The sequence below is a fragment of the Phasianus colchicus genome, chromosome 15, assembly GCF_987193195.1.
Source record: "Phasianus colchicus chromosome 15, bPhaCol1.hap1.1, whole genome shotgun sequence".
Lineage (NCBI taxonomy): Eukaryota > Metazoa > Chordata > Aves > Galliformes > Phasianidae > Phasianus > Phasianus colchicus.
In genome coordinates this window covers 18,593,030-18,617,845 of record NC_143450.1, presented here as the reverse complement: position 1 = coordinate 18,617,845, position 24,816 = coordinate 18,593,030, and the positions used below count along the sequence as shown (strand labels likewise).

The window sequence follows — 24,816 nt, the reverse complement described above, 5'->3', positions numbered from 1 at the left end:
AAGATGCAGTGAAATCACCAGTGTGTATCTTCAGAAGATTAGTACTACACAAAATAAGATATGTTAAGCACTTTGGTGTGGGAATACAAGGAAAAACTATTCAGAGCAGTAGCTGTAGAGCAAGATAAACAGCATGAGAACCAAGGATACCTCTAGAAGAGAAAAAACAAAAGGAATGGCTGATGGCTCTGATTGGATAAGTGCCCACATCCACAGTTAAGGAGTGCACTCTGTTGGTAGGGAAAGGTGGATGGAAAAGTTGTAAGGGCAGATGGGAAAGCTAAAAAAAAGGAAACTTGTACATGTATGTAAGTCATGTGCGAACTTATAATAAAAGACCTGGATCATTCACATCTCAGTCCATGCATCAGACACTGCGCTTCAGCACGTAGAACAAACAAAATACTTCAGTCAGTCTCACCATTCATTGGTAGTGGCAGTTCCAGATGCAGAGGAGAAATGGCTAGCACATCACTGAAACTGCTGCATGTTCCAGTACAGTGCTAGATAGTCACTTCCGAAGGAAACTAAGAATTTGTGCTCTTGGTTTATTCAGAAAGGCTCCCCAGTAAAGAAAAGACAGGTCCATTGCTGTTGATTTGAACAGATAAGAAATGTGAAACAATACACTCTTGCAGATACCCCAGGGATCTTCCAGCCACCAAAGAGAGGAACAACCAATGAGAAGATGGCATCAGCATGATAAATGGATTCCCTATTCCACACTTAGTCTACAATTAGAATTAGCATAGATGTATCCAAATCTACAAGATGAGCTCTTGTGCTGTGCCTAGTTCTTCCTAAGCTGAAAGCAGAATGAATAAGGTGAACTGAGATCTTTTAAATGAATTTCAAGGAACATCACAAAGGTCTGGCTGGATTTTTCTCAGCTAAAATGTGGAGAAGCATGGAAACTGAGCTGTACAGCTACTGCAATGACCAGACATTCATCAGGGCTATCCTGCTCAACTTAAGTTGAATCATTGCCATTAGGACCCTCATCAAAGTTATTGTTGCCACAGGAAATGCAACAAAAGGCCTTTGTACGTGCTCTGGTATTGACTTTCTCTAAGTTTTTTTTTTTATGAACTGTTCAACACGAAAGCAACAGGTAGGCAACCTGTATGTCAGAGTTGCAAATCAATAGTTATAGAGTTCATCAACCTTGTCATTATTAGCCAACCTCACAACTATGTATGTGAAGGCATAGCACACCAGGCTTTTTTAATTCTCCTCTTCCAATCCAATACTGAGCCAGGTGGATTGGGAAAGCTGAAACATTCCAGTTTTCAGAGTTGTTGCTTGTAGAAAGAAGAAAGCAAATGCAGTATTAGACAAAGACAATTGAGAATGCACTATAAAAAGTCTTTGGGTTACTCACATGTGGTACACACAGCCTCACAGATAGCATGTAGACAAGCACTCAGAGTAGACACTCAGAACTCTAAAATCAACGGCTAGTCAAATATCCCCCCTTTACTCCAAAGCATGTTGGAGCTTTGAAGATGTAACAAGGTGATGTGTATGCCAGTAAGCATCTATTCTATTGAAGCGAAAAGCAAATAGACACCTCAGAGAAAAGGAGTTGTGTCCAAAATTCTTAGCTTTTATGGTGAACTCTTATCAGGGATTCATGGAATGACCTTGCAGTAGACATTCCTCTATGTCCCAGTTTAGCAATCTGTTAACAGCATATTGATTTCTCAGTAGTAACGTAACAGTAAACTAACTTCAATAATGTCTTTTTTCTATGAAGTTGTAGGTACTACGATTTATTTTTATAGAGTTCATTTATGCTAATCCATTTATTCTAATAGCTGCCACCAAAATATTAGGGAAGTCATTACTACTTCTTATCAGTAAGTCAGTTGGGTCATAGAAAAATGCAGCTGAGATACTGTGTGTTCATGTGCATATAGGAAATAAAGTTATTTCTACTGAGGTGGTTTGAGATGTCCTTTGCATAAGGTTAGGTGCTAATATTTTCCATTAGAGGCTGTTGGATTGTAATCTACACTGCAAAGACCAGAGGATCCTCCATACTCATGAATGATGAAACAAAAATGAGAATCAAAGTGAGGCTGTATTCCAGAGGGAAGGTGAGGTGGTGAGGAGAGGAAATACAACGCGTATTAGTTTTGCTGCCTGTAGTGTACCAGGGTAGCGAGAGTTCCTGACTGCTGTAAAAGCAGTTGCTCTCTTTGGCTGATGATTTTCAGTGTAACAATCAAAACCACACAACATCCCCGAGGATGAAATAATGATGAAATGGGCAATGCAAATCTGATGCCCGATCAGCTTGTATATGCTGTCCTCTTTAGTCTCAATGCACATCAGGAAGGGCATAATTTACCTCTGAGAATAGAAGCTGAGGAAATGGTTTTCTCCTGGAGTCAGAAGTCTATCTTCATGGGGTTGGGGCTCAGAAGAAGGGGAATGCAGCTTTCATTATAACACTGCCTCTGGTAGAAAAGTAACAGTGCCTACTTGACCATGACATTACTGAATGTTTCCTTCAGCTCTTTTGTCATAACATCCCATCGTAAGTATACGTGCAGAGATTACACCCTCCAACTGGTTGCTGGAGTGCAAATGCTTTCTAGACTATGAAAAGTGTGACCGCGCAGCTCTGAACTCAAAGAATTCACAAGCAAATCGACTTCCTTGATGAATTTGAGCACATTTGTTCCTCACGATCCCATATGTAAATAGTAGCAGTTATCTAGAGCTTGTTTATCTAGAGCTTGTGTTTGAAAGTAAGTACCTGAGTGATGGTAAAGCCCTATGAATAGAACAGTGCTTACTGCAGGAGGCACTGACTAGATGTTAAGAACAAATCCATGAGGACAAGAAGGAAAGGAACAAGGTGACCAATTTCTGCATATGTTTAACCCCCATACAACCCTGAAACCATGCACAGGATTAACGCTTTCAATCTGGGCAAGATAAGATATTGACATAGATCTGAGAAGAATTTACTTCCTATATTCCACAGCCATGTCTGTTTCATTACAGGACTTGATGACCTCACTTACCCCAGTCCAGCCAAGACCTATGTGAAACCACAAAGAGTAAAACGGATAACAAAACATGGAACTGAGGCTAAATGCTGAGGAAATCAGATCAGTGTTAATCAGTTTCTACAGCTGCTTAAGAAGGTCAAAAGCCTGGACCTGACAGGGAATTAGAGAGACTGATTTGTAAGATATTAAACATTACACTAGTAGATGGTTCCCATAGGTCAGAATTAACCTATAAAACTACAAACAGAAAGAGTGATGAAAGCACTAGTCATGTAGAGGCTGGTAATTATCCAACTCTCTGAGATGTGTAATGAGGTTAAAGTGCTACTCTGTATGTGTGCATGGGGAAGAATAAACAAATAACCTTATACGTCATGGGTCCTAGGGAAAAATACATGTGAGCAATCAGAAGTCAAGAAAGGAATGTTTCCCTCACAGTAGTTTGGTGTGCTGGCTGGTGAAGTGGTCAGCGCTTCATCAGATGTTAAGCAAGAGTTCCTCTGCTTGGCTACTCTTCAAAGCAGCCTGAAAGCACAGCTGCAGCAAATGCATTTAATATGGAGGGAAAATATTTCCTTTTCCATTTTTATCCACTATAGAGAATAACTCAGTTTTGAGTTAATGAATTACTTCTGTGGGATTTAGGTGAAGATTTAAAATCACAAGATCAGAAAAGTGAGCTGGAAAGGACTGTTAAAGATTCTCTCATTTATCCTCTGGTACCCAGTTAGACTGACCTGCTGAAAGCTGTTCTTAAAGATCCCAGTACTGATGAGCTCTTCTTTTCTCTCTTCCCTACAGAACTTGTTATTCTGTTACAGAAGAAATATTGGTTCTTGACGAATCCACTTTGGATTCTAATAGGAAGCCTGTTGGTTTTTTCCCCCACATGCTAGCAGAATGTTTGTATGTGCCAGAATTTTCTCAGAGCTTGATGTTAAGATTAATGGTTTGTATTAATTCCTTTTTCAAGGTACAAAGATGTTTCTCTTCTCCTGTGAGCTGCTTTATATCAGTTCCCTGAATATATCAGTTACTGGAATCTGTCTTTGTTTAGAAGAAGCAAAAAAAAACAGTGTAAAAGAAACAACAGACTAAAGATCACAGGCTGGTAATCACTATCATCCCGATTACCCTTTATATTCATATCTTCACAAAGTTATACCTGCTGCTACAATTCGGTCTAGCAGAGCTTCCCCTCCTGTGGCTACTGTCTTCAACTGGACTGAGAGAGGCAGTAACATTGGCCACAAACCTCCTGAAGCATTTGTACTCCTCCACTGAGGGATATCTGGGTGCCATAACCTCACACCTTTTTATAAGTAAGTCTCCTCCAAGTTTTTCTTCAGTCCTCCCTGAACAGTGACTGAAACAATTCTCCTCAAAGTTAAAAAGGCTGCATTCCCTCCACCGTTTGCCTTAAGTTCCCCCACCCATTAGACTTCAGTAAGGGCTTTAAGAATGGTGAGAACATTTTCTCTCATTGAACAAGAAGTGAGAGCCTCCAGTGTTTGTGGACAACTTCTTCACAACCAGAACAACTCTCTCACAGCAGTAAGCAGAAGGACAAATCTTTTTCAAAACCCGGGAGCAGGAGAGCAGCACTCCGTTGGACTGTGAATGCTTAATGTGTTTGCACAATTACCCTTTCTGTTGGGCTTTTTGGACAGATGGAGTTGGTCTCTCTTGTACAAACAACTGTTCTGCCAAAAGTTCACCTTATTTTCATAGGGTAATGATGTGTACGTGTTACTTTTTTCACATTGGTTAATTTGATCTTGGTATGGAAACTAAAAAGAAGGATTTGTTCAAAAAGAAACATGGCTGCCTAAATGTTGAGTAGGCTCCCAGAGGTGTCCTGCTGAACGGGACACAATGAAACAGCTGAACAGAAGCCAAGCCCGCAACTGTAAGATGCTGAAAAAAGACCCTTCACAACAAAGCCAGTGGGAAGGAGCCAAAAGCTCACGCCATCTCTTCGGCAGACCAAAGAAGCATCGAGGGAATCCGGAACTAGCCGGCATCTGTCCCCTCCGAGACCATCTCCTCCGGTTAATGTTCACTTTCTTTTAAGAAAGCAGACTCCTGTGAGCGCTCCTCGCAGAGGGAAGGAGCATCCACAGCCTTACCCTCGGCGGTAGGACGTACCGCGAGTCAATAACCGAACCAACAAACGGAATTTTTACGTGACGCCTTTCCAAAGCGCCCCTTTCCAAACGCTCACTCGCCGGGGCGCGCGCTCCCTCACCGCCGGCACGGCGGGGCTCCGCGCCCCGCATCGCCTCGGGGCGGCCGCGCCGCCCTCCGCCCCCACCCCGCCGGCTGTGGAGGCGGGCCGTTCCGCGGGGCGGCGCTCGCCGTTTGCACCTCGACGGGGCTGCGGCCGCTCACACGCCGACGGGCGGCGTTCGGGATGTGAGCGGCGGCTGCGGCGCCCGGAGCGAGCGGCCGCCGGCGCCGAGCTGCAGCATGTGGCCAGCCCTCCTCCTGGGGCTGCTCCTCTCCCGAGCCGGTAACGAACAGCGCGGGGCGGCGGGCGGCGAGCGGGGAAGAGCGTCGCGGCGGCGCGTGCCCGTCCCGCTGCCGGCGGGCGGCGAGAAGCTGCGGGCGGCCGTGCCGTGCCGTGCCGTGCCGTGCCGTCCCGAGCAGCTGCTGGCGCCCGGCAGAAAATGCGCTCGGGGGGACGTTTCGGCACCGCTCGGCGCCCGTCCGGGAGGTTGGGTTGTGCGGAGCTCGGGGTGCGTCCCGCACTCGGTGCTCCCGTCCGCTGCTCGGCAGCGGCTCTGCTGCGGAGGGACTGTATTTCAAACAGGAAAGGGCGCTGCTGCTTTGACCTGCGCTGCGAATTGCGAGTGTCGATGTGACCAAACTGGCTGGATGCTCTGCGGAAGGGAATTGAATTTCCTCGAGGCAAAGCTCGCGGAGGTAAAGGAGGGCGGTTTGCTCCTCTCTCTCGCGACAGGGAGGGACCGATGTCAGGAGCTGATCCCTCAGCGCGGCGTAAAGACAGCATCCCTTTCGGGCGTAAAGACAGCATCAGTTCTAGCTTTTGGAGGAGACGCGGAATCTGAGATATCTGCCGAAAGCTGTTTGTTTTTTTTTAACCCATCTTCCATGTACTCCCCCTCTGAATCGCTTCAGGCTGATATTCTGATGAGGCTCGGTTTGCAAAGACCAATCCAGGAAGCTCCTGCAAAGATGCAACTATTTGTCTTACGCTGTGCTCTGGTATTGCCAGCTCACAAGATCTGGAGGGGAGAAATGATTCCCCTTTCACTTCATCTCTCGTGCAGTCTTCATGGTTGCAGTGGCAAAAAATACAGAAGTTTCAAAAGTGCTCCGAAGCACCTGACCCTACTTATGAGATGTCAGTGCTTGACATTAAAAAAAAAAAAAAAAAAAAAAAAAAGCAACTGCTCAACATCACGACTCCTATAAAGATGAGCTGTTGCACTGAGACCTCAGTAGCATTTGCAGCCACATGACTACAATAGATTTCCCACAATTTTCCATTGTCCAAATTCTGGTGCTTGTTTTAAATCTATTTTTAATAAATAAAAAGTTTCCCTACTGCAATTGTCCTCTCTTACATAGTGTGGATGACAAGGGATACTACGATAACGGTAACATTAATTGTAATTTCATAGGTATATGACAGGGCATGGATTCAAAAGTGAGAAGAAATGGGCATTATATTAACTATCACCTTGTTTTATTAAGGTGTAAATAATCGTTGTTTGTGAAGTAATTATTATAACTTTGTTTTTCATTTAGCTAAAGGGGCTCTGACACACATGCACATTCAGTGCTTTCTGCAACCAGACCAGAGAGCTTTCTAGTACAGTACCAGATATTTTACCTGATTATCTGGTATTATAAGTACTAAGACAACTCTTTTTTTTTTTTCAATGAAACTTTATGCGCTAGGGCTTGAGGCTGCATAGCTATTAAATTCTGTTAGTTAAGGAGGACTGCTCTAACTTTTTCTGCTTTGATGCTTCCTTCCAGAAGCTTCTCCCAAAGCATCTGGTACAGGCCTGCAGTAGAAACACAGTCCATCCACTTCACACTCAGCTCTGCCCTGCCCTGTCAATTATGATATTGTAAAGTTTTGAAAATGTCACTTCAAGCTATAGTGAATTTTGAGCAGCGCTCATAAGGCTAGCAGTGTGTCCTGTCCTTTCATGAACTTACTACAACAGCTGCTGCGGCCACTGAGGGCAGTGGCACTCTGCTCTGGCTTTGTGAGGTATGCCAGTTTGCTCAGCTTAGAATTCCAGAACCTACTGGAGGTAGCAGAATCATAGAATCATTTAAGTTGGAAAATTGCTACTGGATCTTTGCACTGTTTGCAGCCTTACAGAATGTAATCACACCCCGTGTGTTCATTAATGTTGTTCCAAGATGGAATGTCTAACCAAAGCCAACTGTGCTGGTACAAAGCATTTCTGGTGAGAGATCTGTCTTTCAGGGAGCTTACCAACTCATGTAGTCTTGATATAACAGCCAGATGAACAACAAAGAAGTTGGTAGGAAAGCCAGGAAATGTAAATGAATGGGACGGAGACGCGTAAGGCAGCATTACTGGGCTGAAGGCAGAATAGGAAGCTTGAGAATCAGACTAGTGTGGAATTATACGGCAAATAAACGGATAAAGCCAGTAGAAGTGAAGGAAGTGAGAAAACAAATCAGACAGATAGTATACCAGATAATAAAAGCTGCACTGAGATTTTTTATTCTAGTCCTCAGTGAAGACAGACAGAAATAGTACTACAGCACATGCTGAACAAGAGAATGACAGATGAGATCATGCCTCCAAAAAGCGCTGAAGGTAGATGCTAGGTTGAGTGCAGTTTTGTCCTGAAAGGAGTAAACATACTACTAGCTTACGTATAAATTCTATTAGCAGTTCTTGTTCCAAGTCTTTACAAGGCCAAGTTGGGTGGAGCTTTGAACAATGTGCTCTAGTGGAAGGTATCTCAGCCTGTGGCATAGAAGTTGGACCCAGATGATCCTTAATGTCTCTTCTAGTCCAAACCGTTCTGTGCCGCACTGTGCTTGTAGCGTAAACACAGATCCATATACAGAAACGAAGAAAGATTACATACTGAATTGTGTTTAACATGAAAGGTATCTTCTATTGTGCAAAAAAAAAAGTATAGTTGTTATTAAGTTTCCAAACTTAACAAATTAGTTGCTTTTACACTGGGCACATGGCTTTCTTGGTGCAGCTCTTAATTACCGGTATATACAAGGGTTGCTCCAAAAGTCATGCCTCCTATTTGATGATGTTGGCCCACAATGTCAGAGGCAGATGTTGGCAGTATGGCAGCAGTGGATGAACCTTCCCACCAAGAGTGCATTACATTTTGTTGCCATGTGACAGATGGCAGTAGAGGGGCAGTCTGACCAAATGGTCTCTGACATGGAAGCATATACGAAGCAAAGGTGTGGAATTGAATTCCCCCATGTGGAAAACATTGCACCCATAGACTTTAACTGATGCTTGCTGAACATCAGCACAGTAAGGAGAGAGTGGTGCGTTTCAGCAGTGGTGATAGTGGGGCACCTTTCCATGATGCAGACTTTTATGAGCACAACAAATCAGCTCTTGTTCATCACTGATGAAAATGCACAGCTAATGGTGGTGATTGTGTTGAAAAATAGTGTTTTGTAGCTGAGAATTTGCTCTGTCAAATAGTGTTATTGTGCTCTTTGTATCTGTTGTAGTTGCATCGGAAATAAATAGGAGTCATTACTTTCAGAGTGGCCTGTGTACTTAGCAACAGCAGCAGCACTGACTAACCACAGTGTGGTGTTAGTACTGCTTACTGCACTAAGCTTCTTATTACCCAGATAGGAGAGCTTCTTCAAAGAAGGCCTCAGCAAAGCCAAAGTTTCCTTAGAGATTTACTGCTGTAGGAAAATAGAGAGCACCCCTGATCCCAGCCAAGCTGAAAGAGTTAAAGGTAGTTTTAAAGAAAAGGGAAGGGGATGTTAATAAACAAAATCATGTTGGAGATTTATCATTAATCTTTTGTTCTCTCTTTCACACACTAATAGTCATTCTTTTGTTTCTAAATGGAGAGAGCTCTTGCTCCGTACTGCTCCAATATGAAGGTCCCTAGCCAGTTCTGCTCCTTGAGTTCTTACTGAGGATGCCTACAAAACAATGACAAGGTGCTTGTGTGGCACTTACCATGACTGAAATCCTAACAATCTTTTCCCTTCTTTACCAGGAGACTTCCTGGCTCTACCACGGAGTGACTGCATAGTAGCAGAACAGCTGTGCCTCTTAGACTCCATCTGCAATGCCACCTACAGGACTCTGGAAAACTGTGACCTTGCTAAGACACGCTTTGTCGCGCTGGATCATGATAGCAGGGTCAGATGTCTGAATGCAGAGCTATACCTCGGGAACAGCTCTTTACTGCACTGCAAGTGCCATCGGCGCATGAAGAGACAGGAGCATTGCCTGCGCATTTTCTGGACCGTTCACTCCAGCATGACAGATGGTGAGCTAAAATAATACAAATGTAGAAGGTACTAGTAAGGCTCAACACTGCCCCTCCCACCTGAAAGCACTGGTGAAGGGCCGCTTCCCAGTACTGAAGGAACCCCTTTGGTCTCCTGGTCATTACTGCTCTGTATGGTATGCATGGAAAACCAATCTTGGTTTTTGAGACTTGCCCCTCAAATACACCAGGAAGTCCGACAAACAAAGGTAGCAACTTTGAGACAATTACTTAACTGTAGTCCTATGAAAATCATTTCAAAATGTTTACATCTATCACTGAAAATGGATATGAGTTTGTCACACACTGTAATGGCATCCATGAGCAGCATTTTGCTTCTCTCCAGCTTTACTGGGATGCTTCTAATGGCCTGCCACCAGGAACTACCTGTCCTGCACAACTCCTTAGCACTGAGGCTGACAGAAAGCTAATTTCAACATAGGCCAAATTCCAGCCAGAGGAAATCTAATGACAGAATGTAATGCTGTTGCTACACAATCACACCTTTGCATCTCCAGCAGAACCATTCTTGGCATTTGGCTTTCAACAGAACAGAGCACCTCTGAACTCCAGCCTGAAGAAATGCAAATAAGAAAAAAAAGGAAAAAAAAAAAAAAAAAGCTGGCACGTCTCTCATTGCATAAAACACCTTGTGTCTTGCCCAGGTTATTTCAATTTGGAAACCTCTCCCTATGAGAATCCAGCAATTGAAGAGCACTGGAAAACAGATTATAATGAACTGGCAGCTCTGGTATCAGGTAATAGTTTGTAACAGCTACATGATACAATTCTTTACCATTCTTAACTTTTCAGGGGCTAAAAATCATTAATAATAACGATTTGAGGTGATTGTCCTTTTAATCAGATGAATGCCTGCTCTGGATACCTGCCTGTATTTGTACTTAAATGTAAATACAATTACGGACCTAGGCCCATGAAAGAGGGAATAACTCACAATGACGTATTCTCTGAAAAAAACATCCTAACATGAACCAATAAAATATGTGATTTTGTAACTAGCATCACTGTAATGTCTTACTACAAGCATATAGCAGGACTTTGTTCATTTTGATGTCTCCCAATTTCTCCGTCAAGTAAGGGTTACTCTTATTTCTATATGAAGTTTCTTCTGGAGATTTGCTTCTTTGTTTACAGATCTATTTTTGCTTCATAGGCTCTCAGTTAGCAGGAGATGCAACAAACCCATGCCTGAAAGCAACTCATGTTTGTAATCTGAGCAAGAAGTGTGTTCGGCTGCGCACAGACTATGCCTCAATCTGCACCAGAGGGGCAGGAAGTGAGGACATGTGTGACCGTCGCAAATGCCATCGAGGGCTAAGAAATTTCTTTGAGAAAGTCCCTGAGGATTTCACTAGAAGGATCCTATTCTGTCCATGTCAGGATGAACTCTGTGGAGAACGACGCCGGAAAACTATTGTTCCTGATTGTTCCTTTCAGTATAGCACCAAACCCAATTGCCTTTGGCTTCTGGACTCCTGCTTGGAAGACCATATCTGCAAGTAGGTCCGGCAGCAGCAGGCACCAGCCACCAAAAGAGACACAGACACTGACAGTCTCGTTTTCATTCCTATAGATCCCGACTGGCTGATTTCCAACAAAACTGCCAACCTGCAGATACGTCCCCAGATGGTTGCTCTCAGCACAACCAGGCTGCATGCCTGCAGGCTTACATGGGGATGATTGGTAAGTGATGCCCTCAGGAACATAAAGGGTTATCTTCAGGCAACAAATTGTAGCCACACTGTTATGCTGGGAGGGTCTGTCTTGCTTTGCTGCAGGTGATAGTGCTCAGCATGCCAGTGAACATGCCTTAGCCTAATGGATGCTAGTGCTTCCACTTGTTTCTGAGGTAAATGCAGCACAAAGAGAGCTCCTTCGTGGCATTTATCACTCTGCTTTGTCCCATCTTCTGCTGGCAAAGCAGCAGCACTTGCCTGGGATTCTTGCATTCCTGTTTGCATCACCAGTTCATGCAAGGTGCTCTAAATACCCCTCCGCAGAATCTCTGTCAGCTTGTATGGATTAAGTTATTCCTGCTGCTGGAGCTATCACAGTCACAGCAGAATCCAGCTGTAAGATCATTGTTAAAACTGACATTCCCTTGTTGCTTGATGTTTAGACTCATGCTGGTTTAACACTGTGTATGCACTGTCTTCTCAGAGCCAGTCAGAACAACAGTAACACAAGGCACTACCAGCTGTTGAATGGAAGGTTGTCTTTAGTTACAGGTATTCACTGCCAATTTGCTTTTACTTTTTCAGAGTGGCTCAAAGGAGCTACAAAATGCAGTAGTATCTCAGAAGCTGTAATTCTAGACCATATCTTCTGGTTTTCCAGATGTCTTTGCTGTTTTCATGCCAAATAAGCTCAGTGCTCTGAATGGCACACTACAGGTGTGCAGCACTTACTTGGCAAAAAAAGCATTTGGCCACGGAGTGCTGCCAGCTTCATGAATGTTGGGAGAGCCATGTGCCAGTACTGCCATTGAATCTGCAGATGCTTCATATCCTTCAATCTAATGTTTGCACAAAGTTCGGTTATCAGTGTGCTTCATCATCAGATTGACTGAGTCAGGGGTAGCAATCTCCACCCTTTCTGACAGAGCAGCAGACTGCATGTATGTGCTTACCAGGGGCTCTGCAAGGTGACTTTGGAGTAATGGAAGGCTTTTGCCTCCAAGGCAGCATTGCCTTGAGGATAAGGGGACTCATCACGCTTCTTTCATTTGATGAAGTAAATCCTGATTCCCATTTCTGGGGGCTTGGGACAGGCACACCTATGACACCCAACTACATCAGTAACTCCAGCGTGGAGGTCTCCCTGTGGTGTACCTGTGAAAGCAGTGGCAACCAGAAGGAGAAGTGTGACCAGATACTTGGCATGTTTGAGAGCAACAAATGCCTTGGTAAGCAATATGTCGGAGAACTCGGCAAACAACTCAGCACGGGGAAGTTCAAAGCCTGTTGATTTCAAGATCTTACGCTGCATTGCTCTAGCATACACTTCTGTCTTCTGCAGCATTTCAATGCTCTCCTAGCAAACCTCCAGGACTAGCATGGATCTGCTTTTGGAAGTGTTTCTATATTTTTACCAACACTTCTGTTCATCTCAAACACTATGAAGCTATCTACAAACAGCATTCAAATGAAGGGGTTGCAAAAAAGCAACACAATGGGGAGGTCAGACATGCTGTATCCATATGTTGCTGTGTCGCTGCATCAATGCACCAGGATTATGGTGGTTTGGTTTGCACTCTCGGTCCTTTCATAGGGTCATAGATCTGCTTGGGTTGGAAGGGACCTCAAAGATCATCTTTGCCAATGATCTTTGCCAATCGCTAGATCAAGCACTAGATCAGGTTGCCCAGGGCCCCATCTAACCTGGCCGTGAACATGTCCAGGGATGAGACATCCACAACCTCTCTGGGCAGCCTGTTCCAGCACTTCACCGCCCTGTCAGCGAAAAACTTCCCCAACATCTAATCTAAATCTCCCCTCCTTCAGTTTAAAGCCATTTCCTCTTGTCCTATCACTATCTACCTGTCTAAAAAGTTGTTTTCCTTCCTGATTATAATCTCCTTTAAATACTGGAAGGCTGTAGTGAGCCTTCTCTTCTCCAGACTGAACAAGTCAGCCCATCTTCATAGGAGAGGTGCTCCAGCTTTCTGATCGTCCCGTGCTTGTCTTTGGCCCTTATTTTGCCAAGATGAGTAGCTCCTGACACAGTCCTTGTCAGGAGCTTGTAGATTCAGCAACATAGATATTCCAAAAATCAGGCTATGTCCAAATATTTCCTGTGTGGAGCCAGGAGGTGTTCTCGATGGTCCTTGTGGGTTCCTTCCAACTCGGGATATTCTATGATGTTTATAATCTGAAGTTGTATTTCTTTTATGCTCCTTAGCATATTAGCAACAGGCCTCAATAAGATTTGAATATTTCCTGTTTTGTAAGAGGTTCTGAAGTATATCAAACAAATCAACCATCTTTAGATAAAAGATTAATATTTAAATTACCTACTGCTGTACCAAAAAGCCTTACACACAGCACTATAGATACACCTACAACCTGAATATCCCACCTGAGATACTACATATTACAAGAAAAACACAGTAAGACTCTTGCTTTGCTTCTGTTTGCAGAAAATGCTATTTGGTCTCAAATGCACCAGAAGCTGACAGGTCTGGAAAGACAAAAAGACTTATACTATTCATCTTCCCTAAATTTCCAAGGAGACAGTGCCAGCACATCTCTTGCTTCAGAAATGTCCCAGGTATGCATTGTTTTTTTGCCTCTAGTATCAGGTCAAGTGGCCTAGAGACAGCAGTTCAAAAACCCTGTACCTGGAAATGTGTGATTTTGGACATCAAAGTGAGGGATGCCATGTGCATGCAGAAACATAGACTGCTTTGATGCAGATATTCCTTCCACAGACAAGCAGAAATTGGAGGCCATGCTGCCTGGCTGCAGAAGTTTTCTTACAGTCTCATATCAGTGTCCAGAGCTTGAGGCCCTTCTGCTATTCATGTTTGAGCACAAATGGGAACTAACTGGGATTCATTCCTCCTTTTCATTTCCTAGGTGGCTGAAGTGAAGACACAGCAAGACACCTCTGAACACAGCAGTTTGCCTATGGCCTCCTCTGTATATTCTGGAGCTGCTATTTCTTGGCCATCTCTGTCTCTATTCCTTCCCCTGTTGCTGAGCCCACTTTAACTTGGCATAAGTGACATCTTTCCTTCCCATATTATTAATCTTATCCCATATCCAGGCACCTCCCACTACTGATTTACCCTCAAGAAACAAAAGGCCTCTATAAAAGAGCAAGGGAACAGCCTTAGATAACTGCAGTCACCGAAAACCTCTCCCTGACTTGTGCCCCTCTTTCCTCCAGTCAGTCTGCTCTGAGATGCAGATTTGGTGCCCACCATTGCTTCTGCCACACTTAGCATTTTGAGTGACAGTCAGGCTCATATTCAACCACAGTATTTTAAAACAAGTCTGCATTCTGTCAGAACTTGTGTGGGGTTCTGTTTCTAACTAGAGGGATGCACATGACACTGTTTCCTACCACCCTACCTGTCTGAGCTCTTCCATAGGCATAGAGTACAACATACCATTCTTAAGTGTCAGGTCCTGCACTTTGGCCACAACAACCCCAGGTAACACTACAGGCCTGGGGCTGGAAGACTGCCTGGAAGAAATGGATCTGGGGGTGTTGATGGATGCTTGGCTAAACATGAGCCAGCAGTATGCCCAGGCAGCCAAGAAGACCAATGGCGTCCTGGCTAGTATAAGAAATAGCATTGCCAACAGGGGCAGAGAAGTGATATGCCCTGTATTCAGCTCTGGTGAAGCTGCACCTTAGGTACCGTGTTCAGTTTTTGGCCATTCACTACAGGAAAGACATCGAGGCCTTGGAGTGTGTCCAGAGGAGGGCAGCGAAGCTGGTAAAATGTCTGGAGCACAAGTCTTGTGAGGAACAGCTGAAGGAACTGGGATTGTTCAGTCTGGAAAAGAGGAGGCTCAGGGGAAATCTTATCGCCCTCTACAACTACCTGAAAAGAGGTTGTGGTGAGGTGAGGGTCAGCCTCTTCTCCTGCCTAAGTAGTGATGGGATTAGAGGGAATGGCCTCCAGTTGCACGAGGGGAGGCTCAGGTTGGATATTTGGAAAAATTTCTTCTCTGAAAGCTTGGTATGCCACTGGAATGGGCTGCCCAGGGAGGTGGTTGAGTCACCATTCCTGGAGATGTTCAAGAAAGGTTTAGATGTCATACTATGGGACGTGGTTTAGTGGGGAAGTATTGGAGGTGGGTGGATGGTTGGATTAGAGGATCTTGGAGGTCCTTCCCAATGCTGGTGATTGTACGATGAAGATTAAGAGCCCTCACTGCAGGGTGGTTACAAGTAAAGCTAAGTAAGCATGAACTTAAAATCCCTGTAAAACACCAGTTCTCAATTACTTTCAGTTCCTTTTTTTTTTTTTTTTCAATTCATTCTTTTAAATATATGAAAAATACCATTCCAGATTGAAGACACTATACTCTAGTTTACCTTTTTACTCCGTTCTGTTTTGTCCTTTGTAACTATATGTATCATCCTTTATCATGGATAGCAACAGATCTGTGTTTTGTGGAATAGTAGGGATTCCTGTACTCAACCCTAGTAAATTTACCTAGCCAGGGATGACGTTACCAGGCCTCAGGCCAAAGGTTTTTAGGAATGCCTGGGGAAGGTGATGCTCTATTCACCACAGATTCCCTGGGTCATTCAGTTGCAAAAGCTTCCAGGAGCTGGAACTAGTTTGTACCTCTCCACACACTGAAGTTGCCATTTTCCCCTTTCAATCCTGCCAGTCTCTTCCTCTGCCAAGTTCTATTTCATGATCTGTTTATTCTGAATGTAAACATGTGCATTGTGTAACTGCTGTTATTTTATGCTACGTTGGCCTGTTAGAATGTGGTGTTAAGTGAATATTGATTTTTGAGCATAGGTTAATAGTCTACAATCAATTGTGTGCAAGAGTTGCCTCATCAGCCAACCCACACTTTCAGGATAGCTAGAAACTCAGCTTAAAGCAGCTTCTCCATACAGATGTATAATGCCTCTTGTTTATTCTATGAAATACAACAGATCTGGACAATATTATGCACAGCTGAGCAATATCACAGAATCACAGAATTGGCAGGGTTGGAAGGGACCTCAAGGATCATGAATCTCCAACCCCCCTGCCACATGCAGGGCCACCAACCATTCCACCTAATGCTAGAATATTACAGTCCAGAATAGATGCAGAACAAGTGGCTATTTCTTTTATCCTGTGTTTTATCTGTACCTGACGAAGGTACCAACTAGGTAATATGTTTTGGTTCCCAGTCACTGTCAGACCCTTCTTACTAGAAAATCTTCCATTACTGCATATACCTCAGTGTAGCTGTCCTTCTCTGCAGGGGTAACATTGCCATTTCAAATTCTGGCCTCCTCTTATCTCCTTGGGCAGCTAGGACAGGGAAATGATTGCATGCAATAGAAGCTGTCCCTCTGATGCACAGAGAAGCAACACCGCATTTTCATGCAAAAGGAACAAGTATCATGTCATCTTGAGAGAAGAGGAGGCTTAGGAGGGACCTTTAGCTCTCTACAACTACCTGAAAGGAGGTTGTGGTGCAGTGGGAATGAGCCTCTTCTGCATAACTAGCGATAAGACTAGAGAGAATGGCTTCCAGTTGCACCAGGGGAGATTCAGGCTAGATGTTAGGAAAAATTTATTCCCTGAAAGGATGGTCAGCCACTGGAATGGGCTACCGAGGGAGGTGGTTGAGTCACTGTCTCTGGAGGTGTTCAAAAAAGGTTTAGATGTTGCACTACGGGACATGGTTTAGTGGGGATATATTGGAGGTGGGTGGACAGTTGGACCAGATGATCTTGGAGGTCTTTTTCAACCTTGGTGATTCTATGATCTTAACTAAGAGGAGTCAGAATGCTGGTACTTCCCACCATCTACTGAAACTACTGAAACATGACTATGTGATTGAAGAGATAGCATTGTTTCCATGTTTGCTACCTCTCTTTAATGAAAACTGCCCGTGTTATTATAGGACTCTGAGATCTACATTTGGCCATCCTTCGTATGGTGAGGCTGGAACTGTAGGGTGTGTTCTGTCATCTCCAGGGATTACTTGTGAATGACAGGGAAGAGAAAAATATTCTTTACAGTATTTCACAAGTCAGTGTGAAGATTTATAAGAAAGATGGAATAGCTTTCCAGGAGCAGCATCCATCTTCTATTCATCTGCATTGTGAACTTTCCTCGTTCCACTTGAGTGCTCTAAGTCAGGTTGATATGGGAAAAGCTGTTATTATTTTGTTGTTCATATTCATCATACTGTGAACTTCTAGTCCCCTTGCCCCTACTAACAAGGTTATTGATTGCAATTGCAGCCTCTAGTCATGTCCTGGATTACACAGGAAAATGCTTTACAGTCTGACAAAATCCTGCTCTAGACAGAAATTAAACAGAACACAACATTTTCTTCAAATGTCCCTTTTTCACGTTCATAAACACTTTTATATAGACAGCTGCCTCTTACAATTGTTCATCAATAACTGGAAGCAAAAATCACCTCTAAATACACCTGCATTGGTAGGTACTCACTCTGATGTGTATACAAATCCGTTTTCATTTAGATTTTTGTAGCACATAACCTCCAGATACCCGAGCTGCTCAATGTCACAGATACGTGCATGCACAACTACTACTAAATGTCATGTCAGTAACTGTCCAGTTCTGCTAGCACTGCAGCCCTTTCAGAACACTTCCTACTATCTGTACTGCAAGGCAAGTTACAAAATACAAGAATAAAACATAAAAACCTCAGTGTTTATTCACTAGAAACTGGGATACAACATCCTGCAAGCACCTTTGATCTAAACACAAAAATAACATAATAGAAATGCTCTGTTCTCATAGTCTTAACATTGACATCTCAGCAAGCATACAAAAGGAAGAATCCTTCTACTTGTTGTAATGTAAATTATTTTTAAGAGTGTGAAATAATACCAAGACTTGCTAATAAAATGTATCTTGCAATTTTAGAAGTATTCTGCCATCCTGTGCATTTAGTAGAAGCTGCAGTGTTTGTGTCCTCCTGCTGGATGCATTATGGGAAAGAAATCTCTTACAAAGTAATGTCAACAGTAACTTATACAGAAATCACTGTCAGATTTCAGACATGGCATCTAGAAATCTGACACAGCTTTAGATTTCTTAACATGGCCTACCACAGCATTTACTGAGAGCTGTAACATAGCTCTTTTTGAGCAGTGAGCTCAGTCACTATGAGTTGATCTTATCTGACAAGTGATAGAACTGACAGACATTTCCTGCCAAAAGTCACAAGCAAGGTGATGCAAGAAATAAGCCTTAAATTCCAAATCCCCAAACTACCATGCCCTTGTCTTATTAAAATCATTCCTACTTCCCACAGCAAATGCTTATGTTTCAGGAAGGATGAAGTGGCTGTGGTCTTTTTAAAGGGGACACAATCTGTATCATAGATATGGGAAAAACTAAGTTTTACTTCAAAAATGTAATGCTTGGCATGCCTCTCAAAGCCTGCTGATAATAAATGGCAACTTCACATTTACACGACAACACTACCAGTTCCGCAGCCACAAAGAGTGAAGGCATCTCAATACATCATAAAAATATACTTTGCTAAAATGGAAGGTAACATTACCTGTAGAGCTTTTGGAGCGGGTCCAGAGGAGGACATTAAGATGATCAGAGGGCTGGAGCACCTCTCCTATGAAGAAAGGTTGAGGGAACTGGGATTGTTTAGCCTGGAGAAGAGAAGGCTCTGGGGAGACCTCATTGTGGCCTTCCAGTACTTGAAGGGAGCATACAAACAGGAGGGGGAAACGGCTGTTCACAAGGGTGGATGGTGATAGGACAAGGGGGAATGGCTTTAAACTGGGACAGGGGAGGTTTAGGTTGGATATGAAGAGGAAGTTTCTCACAGAGGGTGGTGAGGCACTGGAACAGGTTGCCCAAGGAGGCTGTGGATGCCCCATCCCTGCAGGCATTGAAGGCCAGGCTGGATGTGGCTCTGGGCAGCCTGGGCTGCTGGTTGGTGACCTGCACATAGCAGGGGGATAAAACTAGATGACCACTGTGATCCTTTTCAACCCAGGCCATTCTATGATTCCACGACAACAGCGAAACAGGAAGCCAGTGTACGATACTAAGCGTGATAGTCATGCAGTACTGCTATGGAATGAGAACCAGCTGCTGCTCTACAGTTGCTTCCTCCATCAAAATGTGTACTGGTAAATATGATCAGGGGCTAATCACCCCTACCTCAGGGACTTTGTGGCTGAACCTTTTTTCAGATGAGGGAAGGCCGTTTGAGCTTGGTTTTGCCTCTAATGGAAGCTCTTCTTGTGGTTGATTAGCTCTACTCCAGGAAGTGATTTGGCGTTTGGATTTCTTGCAAACCGTAGGGTTAGCAGAGGTCACAGGATACAGCACTTTCTCCAAGTGCCTTCATGAAAATAGCCCTACATTCTTTCCATTTACAGCTGATCACCTCCATTATCTGCAAGCTAGGAGGAGATGATCAGCTATTGTTAAGTGCTTGTATCAGACTAATAGCTCACTGCTAATTCCCCCAGTAATGTGAATCTAAATTCCTGGTAAACAAACTGACTGCTTTTCACACACAGGGATGATTGCCAAAAGCCTAATATTGGAGCTCTGGAGCTGAAGCTTTTAGAGCAATCTTGTCCACTCAAAGATGTTTAATGACATTATATTATGTACTAAATAATTAGAAAATGAAGGCCCACTTAGAATCAATGAGTTATTGTCTAATTAAGATGAAAAAGAGGCTCTACTCGGTTTTAAACAAGTTTATACTAAAACGGTGTACCTGATAAATGGCACTGATAGCTAGCTCTTTACCTTTGGGCAGAACAAGGCAGCCATTAAGCTAGTAGATGGTAACTCTGTGTGTGATTTTTGGCTCATATTTTCTTCTTACTGGTCCCACCTGCTTTCCTGAAAGGCATGACCTTTGGCAGCTGTTCCTCTCTCCCCATCCAATGACATATTTTATTGAGCTCATTCAAATAACTTTTCCTGATACAGATAATCATCTTTGACTTTGTTTTTACCAAGTTCATACAACTAGATGTTTGAAGAGCTGAGACGTAGGTTGGAGCCTCTAGAAGGAATTTAAAACAGCAATTGCTAATGAGCTTCATGAGAATGCAGGAAAAGATTACAGTTATCTCTGCTCGTAGAAAGAAGACCGAGAAATGTTCTATTGATTATCTGACTGAATTATAATTAATTAGTAAATTAGTCTTGAACTGAATTATATCTCAGCAACCTCTGAGCAACATAAAAAACAAAGTTCTAGAAAAGCAATAAAGGGTTAGAGCAGCTGGCACTATTTACCTATTTTTTTAATTACACCTTTGTTAGACAACACACACATATATACTCTGTATGTATGTACACCCCCTTGAAGAAAGTGCAAGCCCTAACACTTGAATATTGAACTGCTGCATGAGGCTTCTGTTTTCTTCCTCCCGGCACAGTCATCTAGCATTCCACACTGAGCCATGAGATTATTCATACTCACATTAAAAACTAAGTTAGAGATGTTAGCATATTCCCTCCAGTGTACTCCTTCCAGTATACTACACAAATAAAGAAAACGGAAGTGTTTTCCAACTGCTTTGTGTTCAAAAGCATATTTATTCCTGCTCCTAACTTTTTGGCATTTCATCATGGAGGAATGTGCATGGCAACACATACAGAGCCAAAATTAAAGTTTGTTGATTTGCAGTGACATATTCATCTACAAAAAGCTGCAGGCTGTTTTATAATGCTGGAGTTACTGTAGCAGATAAATTCCCTTGGCATCCACAAGTGACTAATTTAAGTCCCACTGAAATAAAAACATTTATTCCGTTATTGAGAGACATATAAATCGTAACACATTTACCCTCAGAAAAACAAGTATGTGATAAATTACATATATGAGGTTTTGACTGTGAGAACAGGGGATTGGATTTGGTGACACAGAAGGTTCCTTGCATTCTTACATCTCCAAACAGAGCAAATAGTTTTCAAAACTGTTTTCCTCAAGATTCCTGAGATTTTTACCAGGGCTATTCAAAAAAGGCTATGTAGTTGAAGAACCGTGGGATATCAGTTATAATTCAGTGCTTCTTTTTACCTAGGACTTCAGAAAAACGACTCAAAAGTCCCTGGGATGTGAGTCTGAATATGGGTAAATGTTTCCTTGTAGTGGAGCATGTAAATATTACAGATCATGCACACAGCATAATTCTGTTCTCTTAACTCCTATTAATGCCATAGTGTGTACTGTGTCTGCAGAGTCATATACTCTAAGTTAAAGAAATGCTTTAATAAGGGTAAGCAAAGTGCTACAGCACTTACTTTTTCTACTCCTCCTTTTCACTCCTCCCTCCTCCCCCCATTCTAGCACTTAAATTAAGTTCCTTTCCATTTATGCTTGCCCATTACATACTGATATTATAGAGACCCTCTTTTAGGAGCTGAAATGTCTTTAACCATTTATACAGGTGCTTGTCCAGCAGCCTCACAAACAGCCAAACAGCTTTTTTCTTTCTTGCTTGCTTTTTTTTTTTTTTTTTTTTTCTTTTGGTAAACTGAAGTCAATTTTGCTAAGTGCTAGCAGCTCTCAAAGCTTGTGGCAGAAATCCCCAGGGCTCCATTATATCTTCAGGGCTGTAAAACAGAAATTGCTCAGTCTTTTTGTAGAAATATACGATTAGTAGCTAATTCTTCCAGCTTTAAGCTCTTTGAATTTCACTCCCATCATTTCAAATCATAAAAAACCTGGTTATTTTATGAAACTTCTTGTAGAACCTATTAAGAGATTTCTCATCTTCAATCCAATCTTGTACAAAATCTTTATCGCACAAATAGACTAGATCCCCAAATATACTACATGACCTGTTGCTATTCTACATCCAGCTTGGAGCTCCAGTGGGATCACATCAGAAGCACCTTCTTAGTGAGCTGAACACCTTATTCTCAATATGCACATTTCTGAAAGGAACTGCAAATCACGGTGCAGATGCAAGTTTTATACTCATTTTAAATGCAGAAAGGCTCTGAGGCAGAGAGATTATGACTTATGCAGGGACTTACTAGAATGTTGTCATTAACATCTCTGCTGCATTCATACCACATAGGATATGGATTCCCTCTTACAGGACTGAAATGCTGACACTAGAAGCTCAAGATTAGCCTCTGTTCTCAAGCATCACCAAGTTAACTTTTCTACCTGGTAAATCAGGTACAGATCTCAGCTAGTTAGCAGATCTCATCAGAAATCCTGTAATAATTCACGATAGCACAGCATTACTCAGTTATCTACCTAAGTCTGTGCTTCAATTCAGATTTTTAAGCATCTATTTTTAAATTTTAAAATTTAAGAAGCCTTTTGCATGAGTTAAGACATTTCCAGGATTTAATCAAGCACATTGTTTTAACATTTTACACATTTCAGTTCTGATAAAGTCCTCAATCAGCAATGATACAGATACAAGTACAAATGGTCTGCATACTTGGTAATGTAATTCAGTTATGCTTTTAAGATGAATGAACTTTAGATAATCTGGTATGTTGTAAACAAACACAAATACAATGTTTAAAACTCAGTTCAATCATATCGCCTCCTGCTGTCACAGAACTTAGCTAACTGGGAAACATGTCCTGCCAAGGGTTACAAAACCATCTGCAACAAGTTATGGCTGATCTTTGATATTCCTCAGAAACAAACTCCACCTAAGTAGAAGCAGCATCAGGCAAGCACCTTTAATGTGTCAAGACTCTCTTGCATGTCAGATACCTTTCCTAGTAGAAGAGGCAAAGCTTCTGAAAGGAATAGAAAATCCCCTTCGCCAATGAAAACCCTTATTTGATTCTTCTGTTCTCAGCTCTTGAATGAGGCCAGACGCTTGAGGGAGGAGGAAGGGATGAAAAGATCCCTCCTCCCTCCACATATGAATTAGAGTAAACGCTCCGGGAGCAAACGCAAACTGAAGTATGGGTTTGAGTCAGTTGCTCTGCGTTGTGCTCATTTTAGACTTCAGAGTTATTTCTACCCAAATGTCATTCCCAGCAGAGAGGCTGAGCTTCTAGCTGGACTGCATCAGCTCTCAACAGGACTGCCTCTTCCCCCCAAGTCCCTTAGTCCCCTTGTGCTGGATACTACTGCAGGCTGGCTTCAGAACTCAGTACATTGTCTGTCTAGTATCAGCCAAGCATATATTGCAATTGCTACACTACGCATAGTGATTTTAGTACATTGTTGTACTTCTTTCCTAAATCAAAATCCTATGTATCTTCAAATACTTTCCATTATATTTGTTCAACTTCAGCTAAATGTCATTCACATCTGATGAATGTTTCATGCTCTCATACACAGAAAATGACTCACTCATCTTCAGGTCTTCATACCCCACCTTTTTTTGAATTTTCACCTGGCCTCAAATCAGTAAGAGACAAATAATCCATTGAGAAGGATTAGAAAGGCAGGCACCGAGTCAGTGAACCAACCCTGGCCAGACACACCGGCAACATAAGCCCTGGGCACATGGGTAGGAATGTCGACAGCAGAAAAGACAAACTTGCTTTACAAGTTATTTAAAAGTAAAGTCATTGCTTAGATGATCTATTTTGCACAGAATGAGCTAATCTGGACAAAATCAAACATAAAAGGAGGACACATTTCATAACACAAACAAGTGAAAAGCTTCAAGCAGAAGGCTCTTGTTCAGCCTGATGCAGATGTCAGTTAATTAGAGTAGAAGGTTATGTCATTAGTAGCCAAATCAATATAAAAGGAATTAAGAGCTCGGACAGCAAGCTTTTCTTCTTTCCAGCACAGCACCCGAGGCTGTATTTAGCTAAAATTCAATACACATTAGTGGACAATCAGTGCAGTCTTGTATGAGGATGTCTTCTTGAAATACTTTAATTGGACTCTCTAGTGTTATCAGTGCTAAACAAGATGTCAGACAAAGGTAGAAGCTTTCCCAAAGGGGGTTGGCAGCTCACAGTCTGGAGAAGCTGCATATGCTTCTATTAAAATCTTACTGCATTTCCAATATGTATTAATAGTACTATTTTCACAGTTATCTTAAGCAAGAGCAATGGAAAAGCATCCTTCCATCCATCCTGTAAAATTCAGCCATGTCCGTTCTGCCAATAGCAGATCCACCATTCTTGGAAATTTCAGTCCTTCATTAAGGTTCATTAATCAAGAACCTGTCTGTCACATTGGACTGACTGTTTTTACCCTGAACTTGTAACCTCTTCAAAAACCACAAACCAATATTGAAATCAGCAAGTATAAAATACTCAACTGACAACTCTCATAATCAGTATGACATTTCACAAGCCTATACACATGTATGTAGCAGCACATGCTTTTCATGACAAAAATTTTAAACACTTTTAATTCTGTATATTTTCTAGGAAAAACTGTAGTACTTCTTACCTAATCCGGAAATTATTGTTACTGTGTGGAATTTTATCTTTGCTGTTCGGGTAGGTAGCACATAGGTGCTACATTACAAATTACCTGCTCAGTGGAGGAGATGCTATGAACAGAAGCCAAATGCTTCCTCTGAAAAGTTTTACCTAAACTAAGATAAGATGACAGTATTAAAAGAAGAAACATGTTTACACTATC

General features: G+C 42.5%; 1 protein-coding gene and 1 long non-coding RNA gene across 2 annotated transcripts; both read left to right on the top strand.

The window, feature by feature from the left end:
• The first annotated feature begins 5,371 nt into the window (after positions 1-5,371).
• GFRA3 (GDNF family receptor alpha 3) lies at positions 5,372-18,132 on the top strand. The gene is made up of 8 exons (XM_031597950.2): positions 5,372-5,535; positions 9,263-9,538; positions 10,204-10,296; positions 10,713-11,058; positions 11,133-11,242; positions 12,330-12,464; positions 13,698-13,828; positions 14,137-18,132. The coding sequence occupies exons 1-8, from the start codon at positions 5,493-5,495 to the stop codon at positions 14,269-14,271; spliced, it is 1,269 nt and encodes a 422-aa protein (XP_031453810.2). The 5' UTR covers positions 5,372-5,492; the 3' UTR covers positions 14,272-18,132.
• On the top strand, positions 5,640-6,437 carry LOC149915946 (uncharacterized). The gene is made up of 2 exons (XR_016471354.1): positions 5,640-5,948; positions 6,165-6,437. It is a non-coding gene; the product is annotated as an uncharacterized LOC149915946 (long non-coding RNA).
• Positions 18,133-24,816: the final 6,684 nt, after the last annotated feature.

Excerpts from the sequence above, each read along its gene's own strand:
- GFRA3 (XM_031597950.2), top strand. The coding sequence starts at position 5,493 with ATGTGGCCAGCCCTCCTCCTGGGGCTGCTCCTCTCCCGAGCCG. Across the intron at positions 11,243-12,329 it reads GGCTTACATGGGGATGATTG|GCACACCTATGACACCCAAC; the intron begins GTAAGTGATGCC and ends GGCTTGGGACAG. Across the intron at positions 13,829-14,136 it reads TTGCTTCAGAAATGTCCCAG|GTGGCTGAAGTGAAGACACA; the intron begins GTATGCATTGTT and ends TTCATTTCCTAG.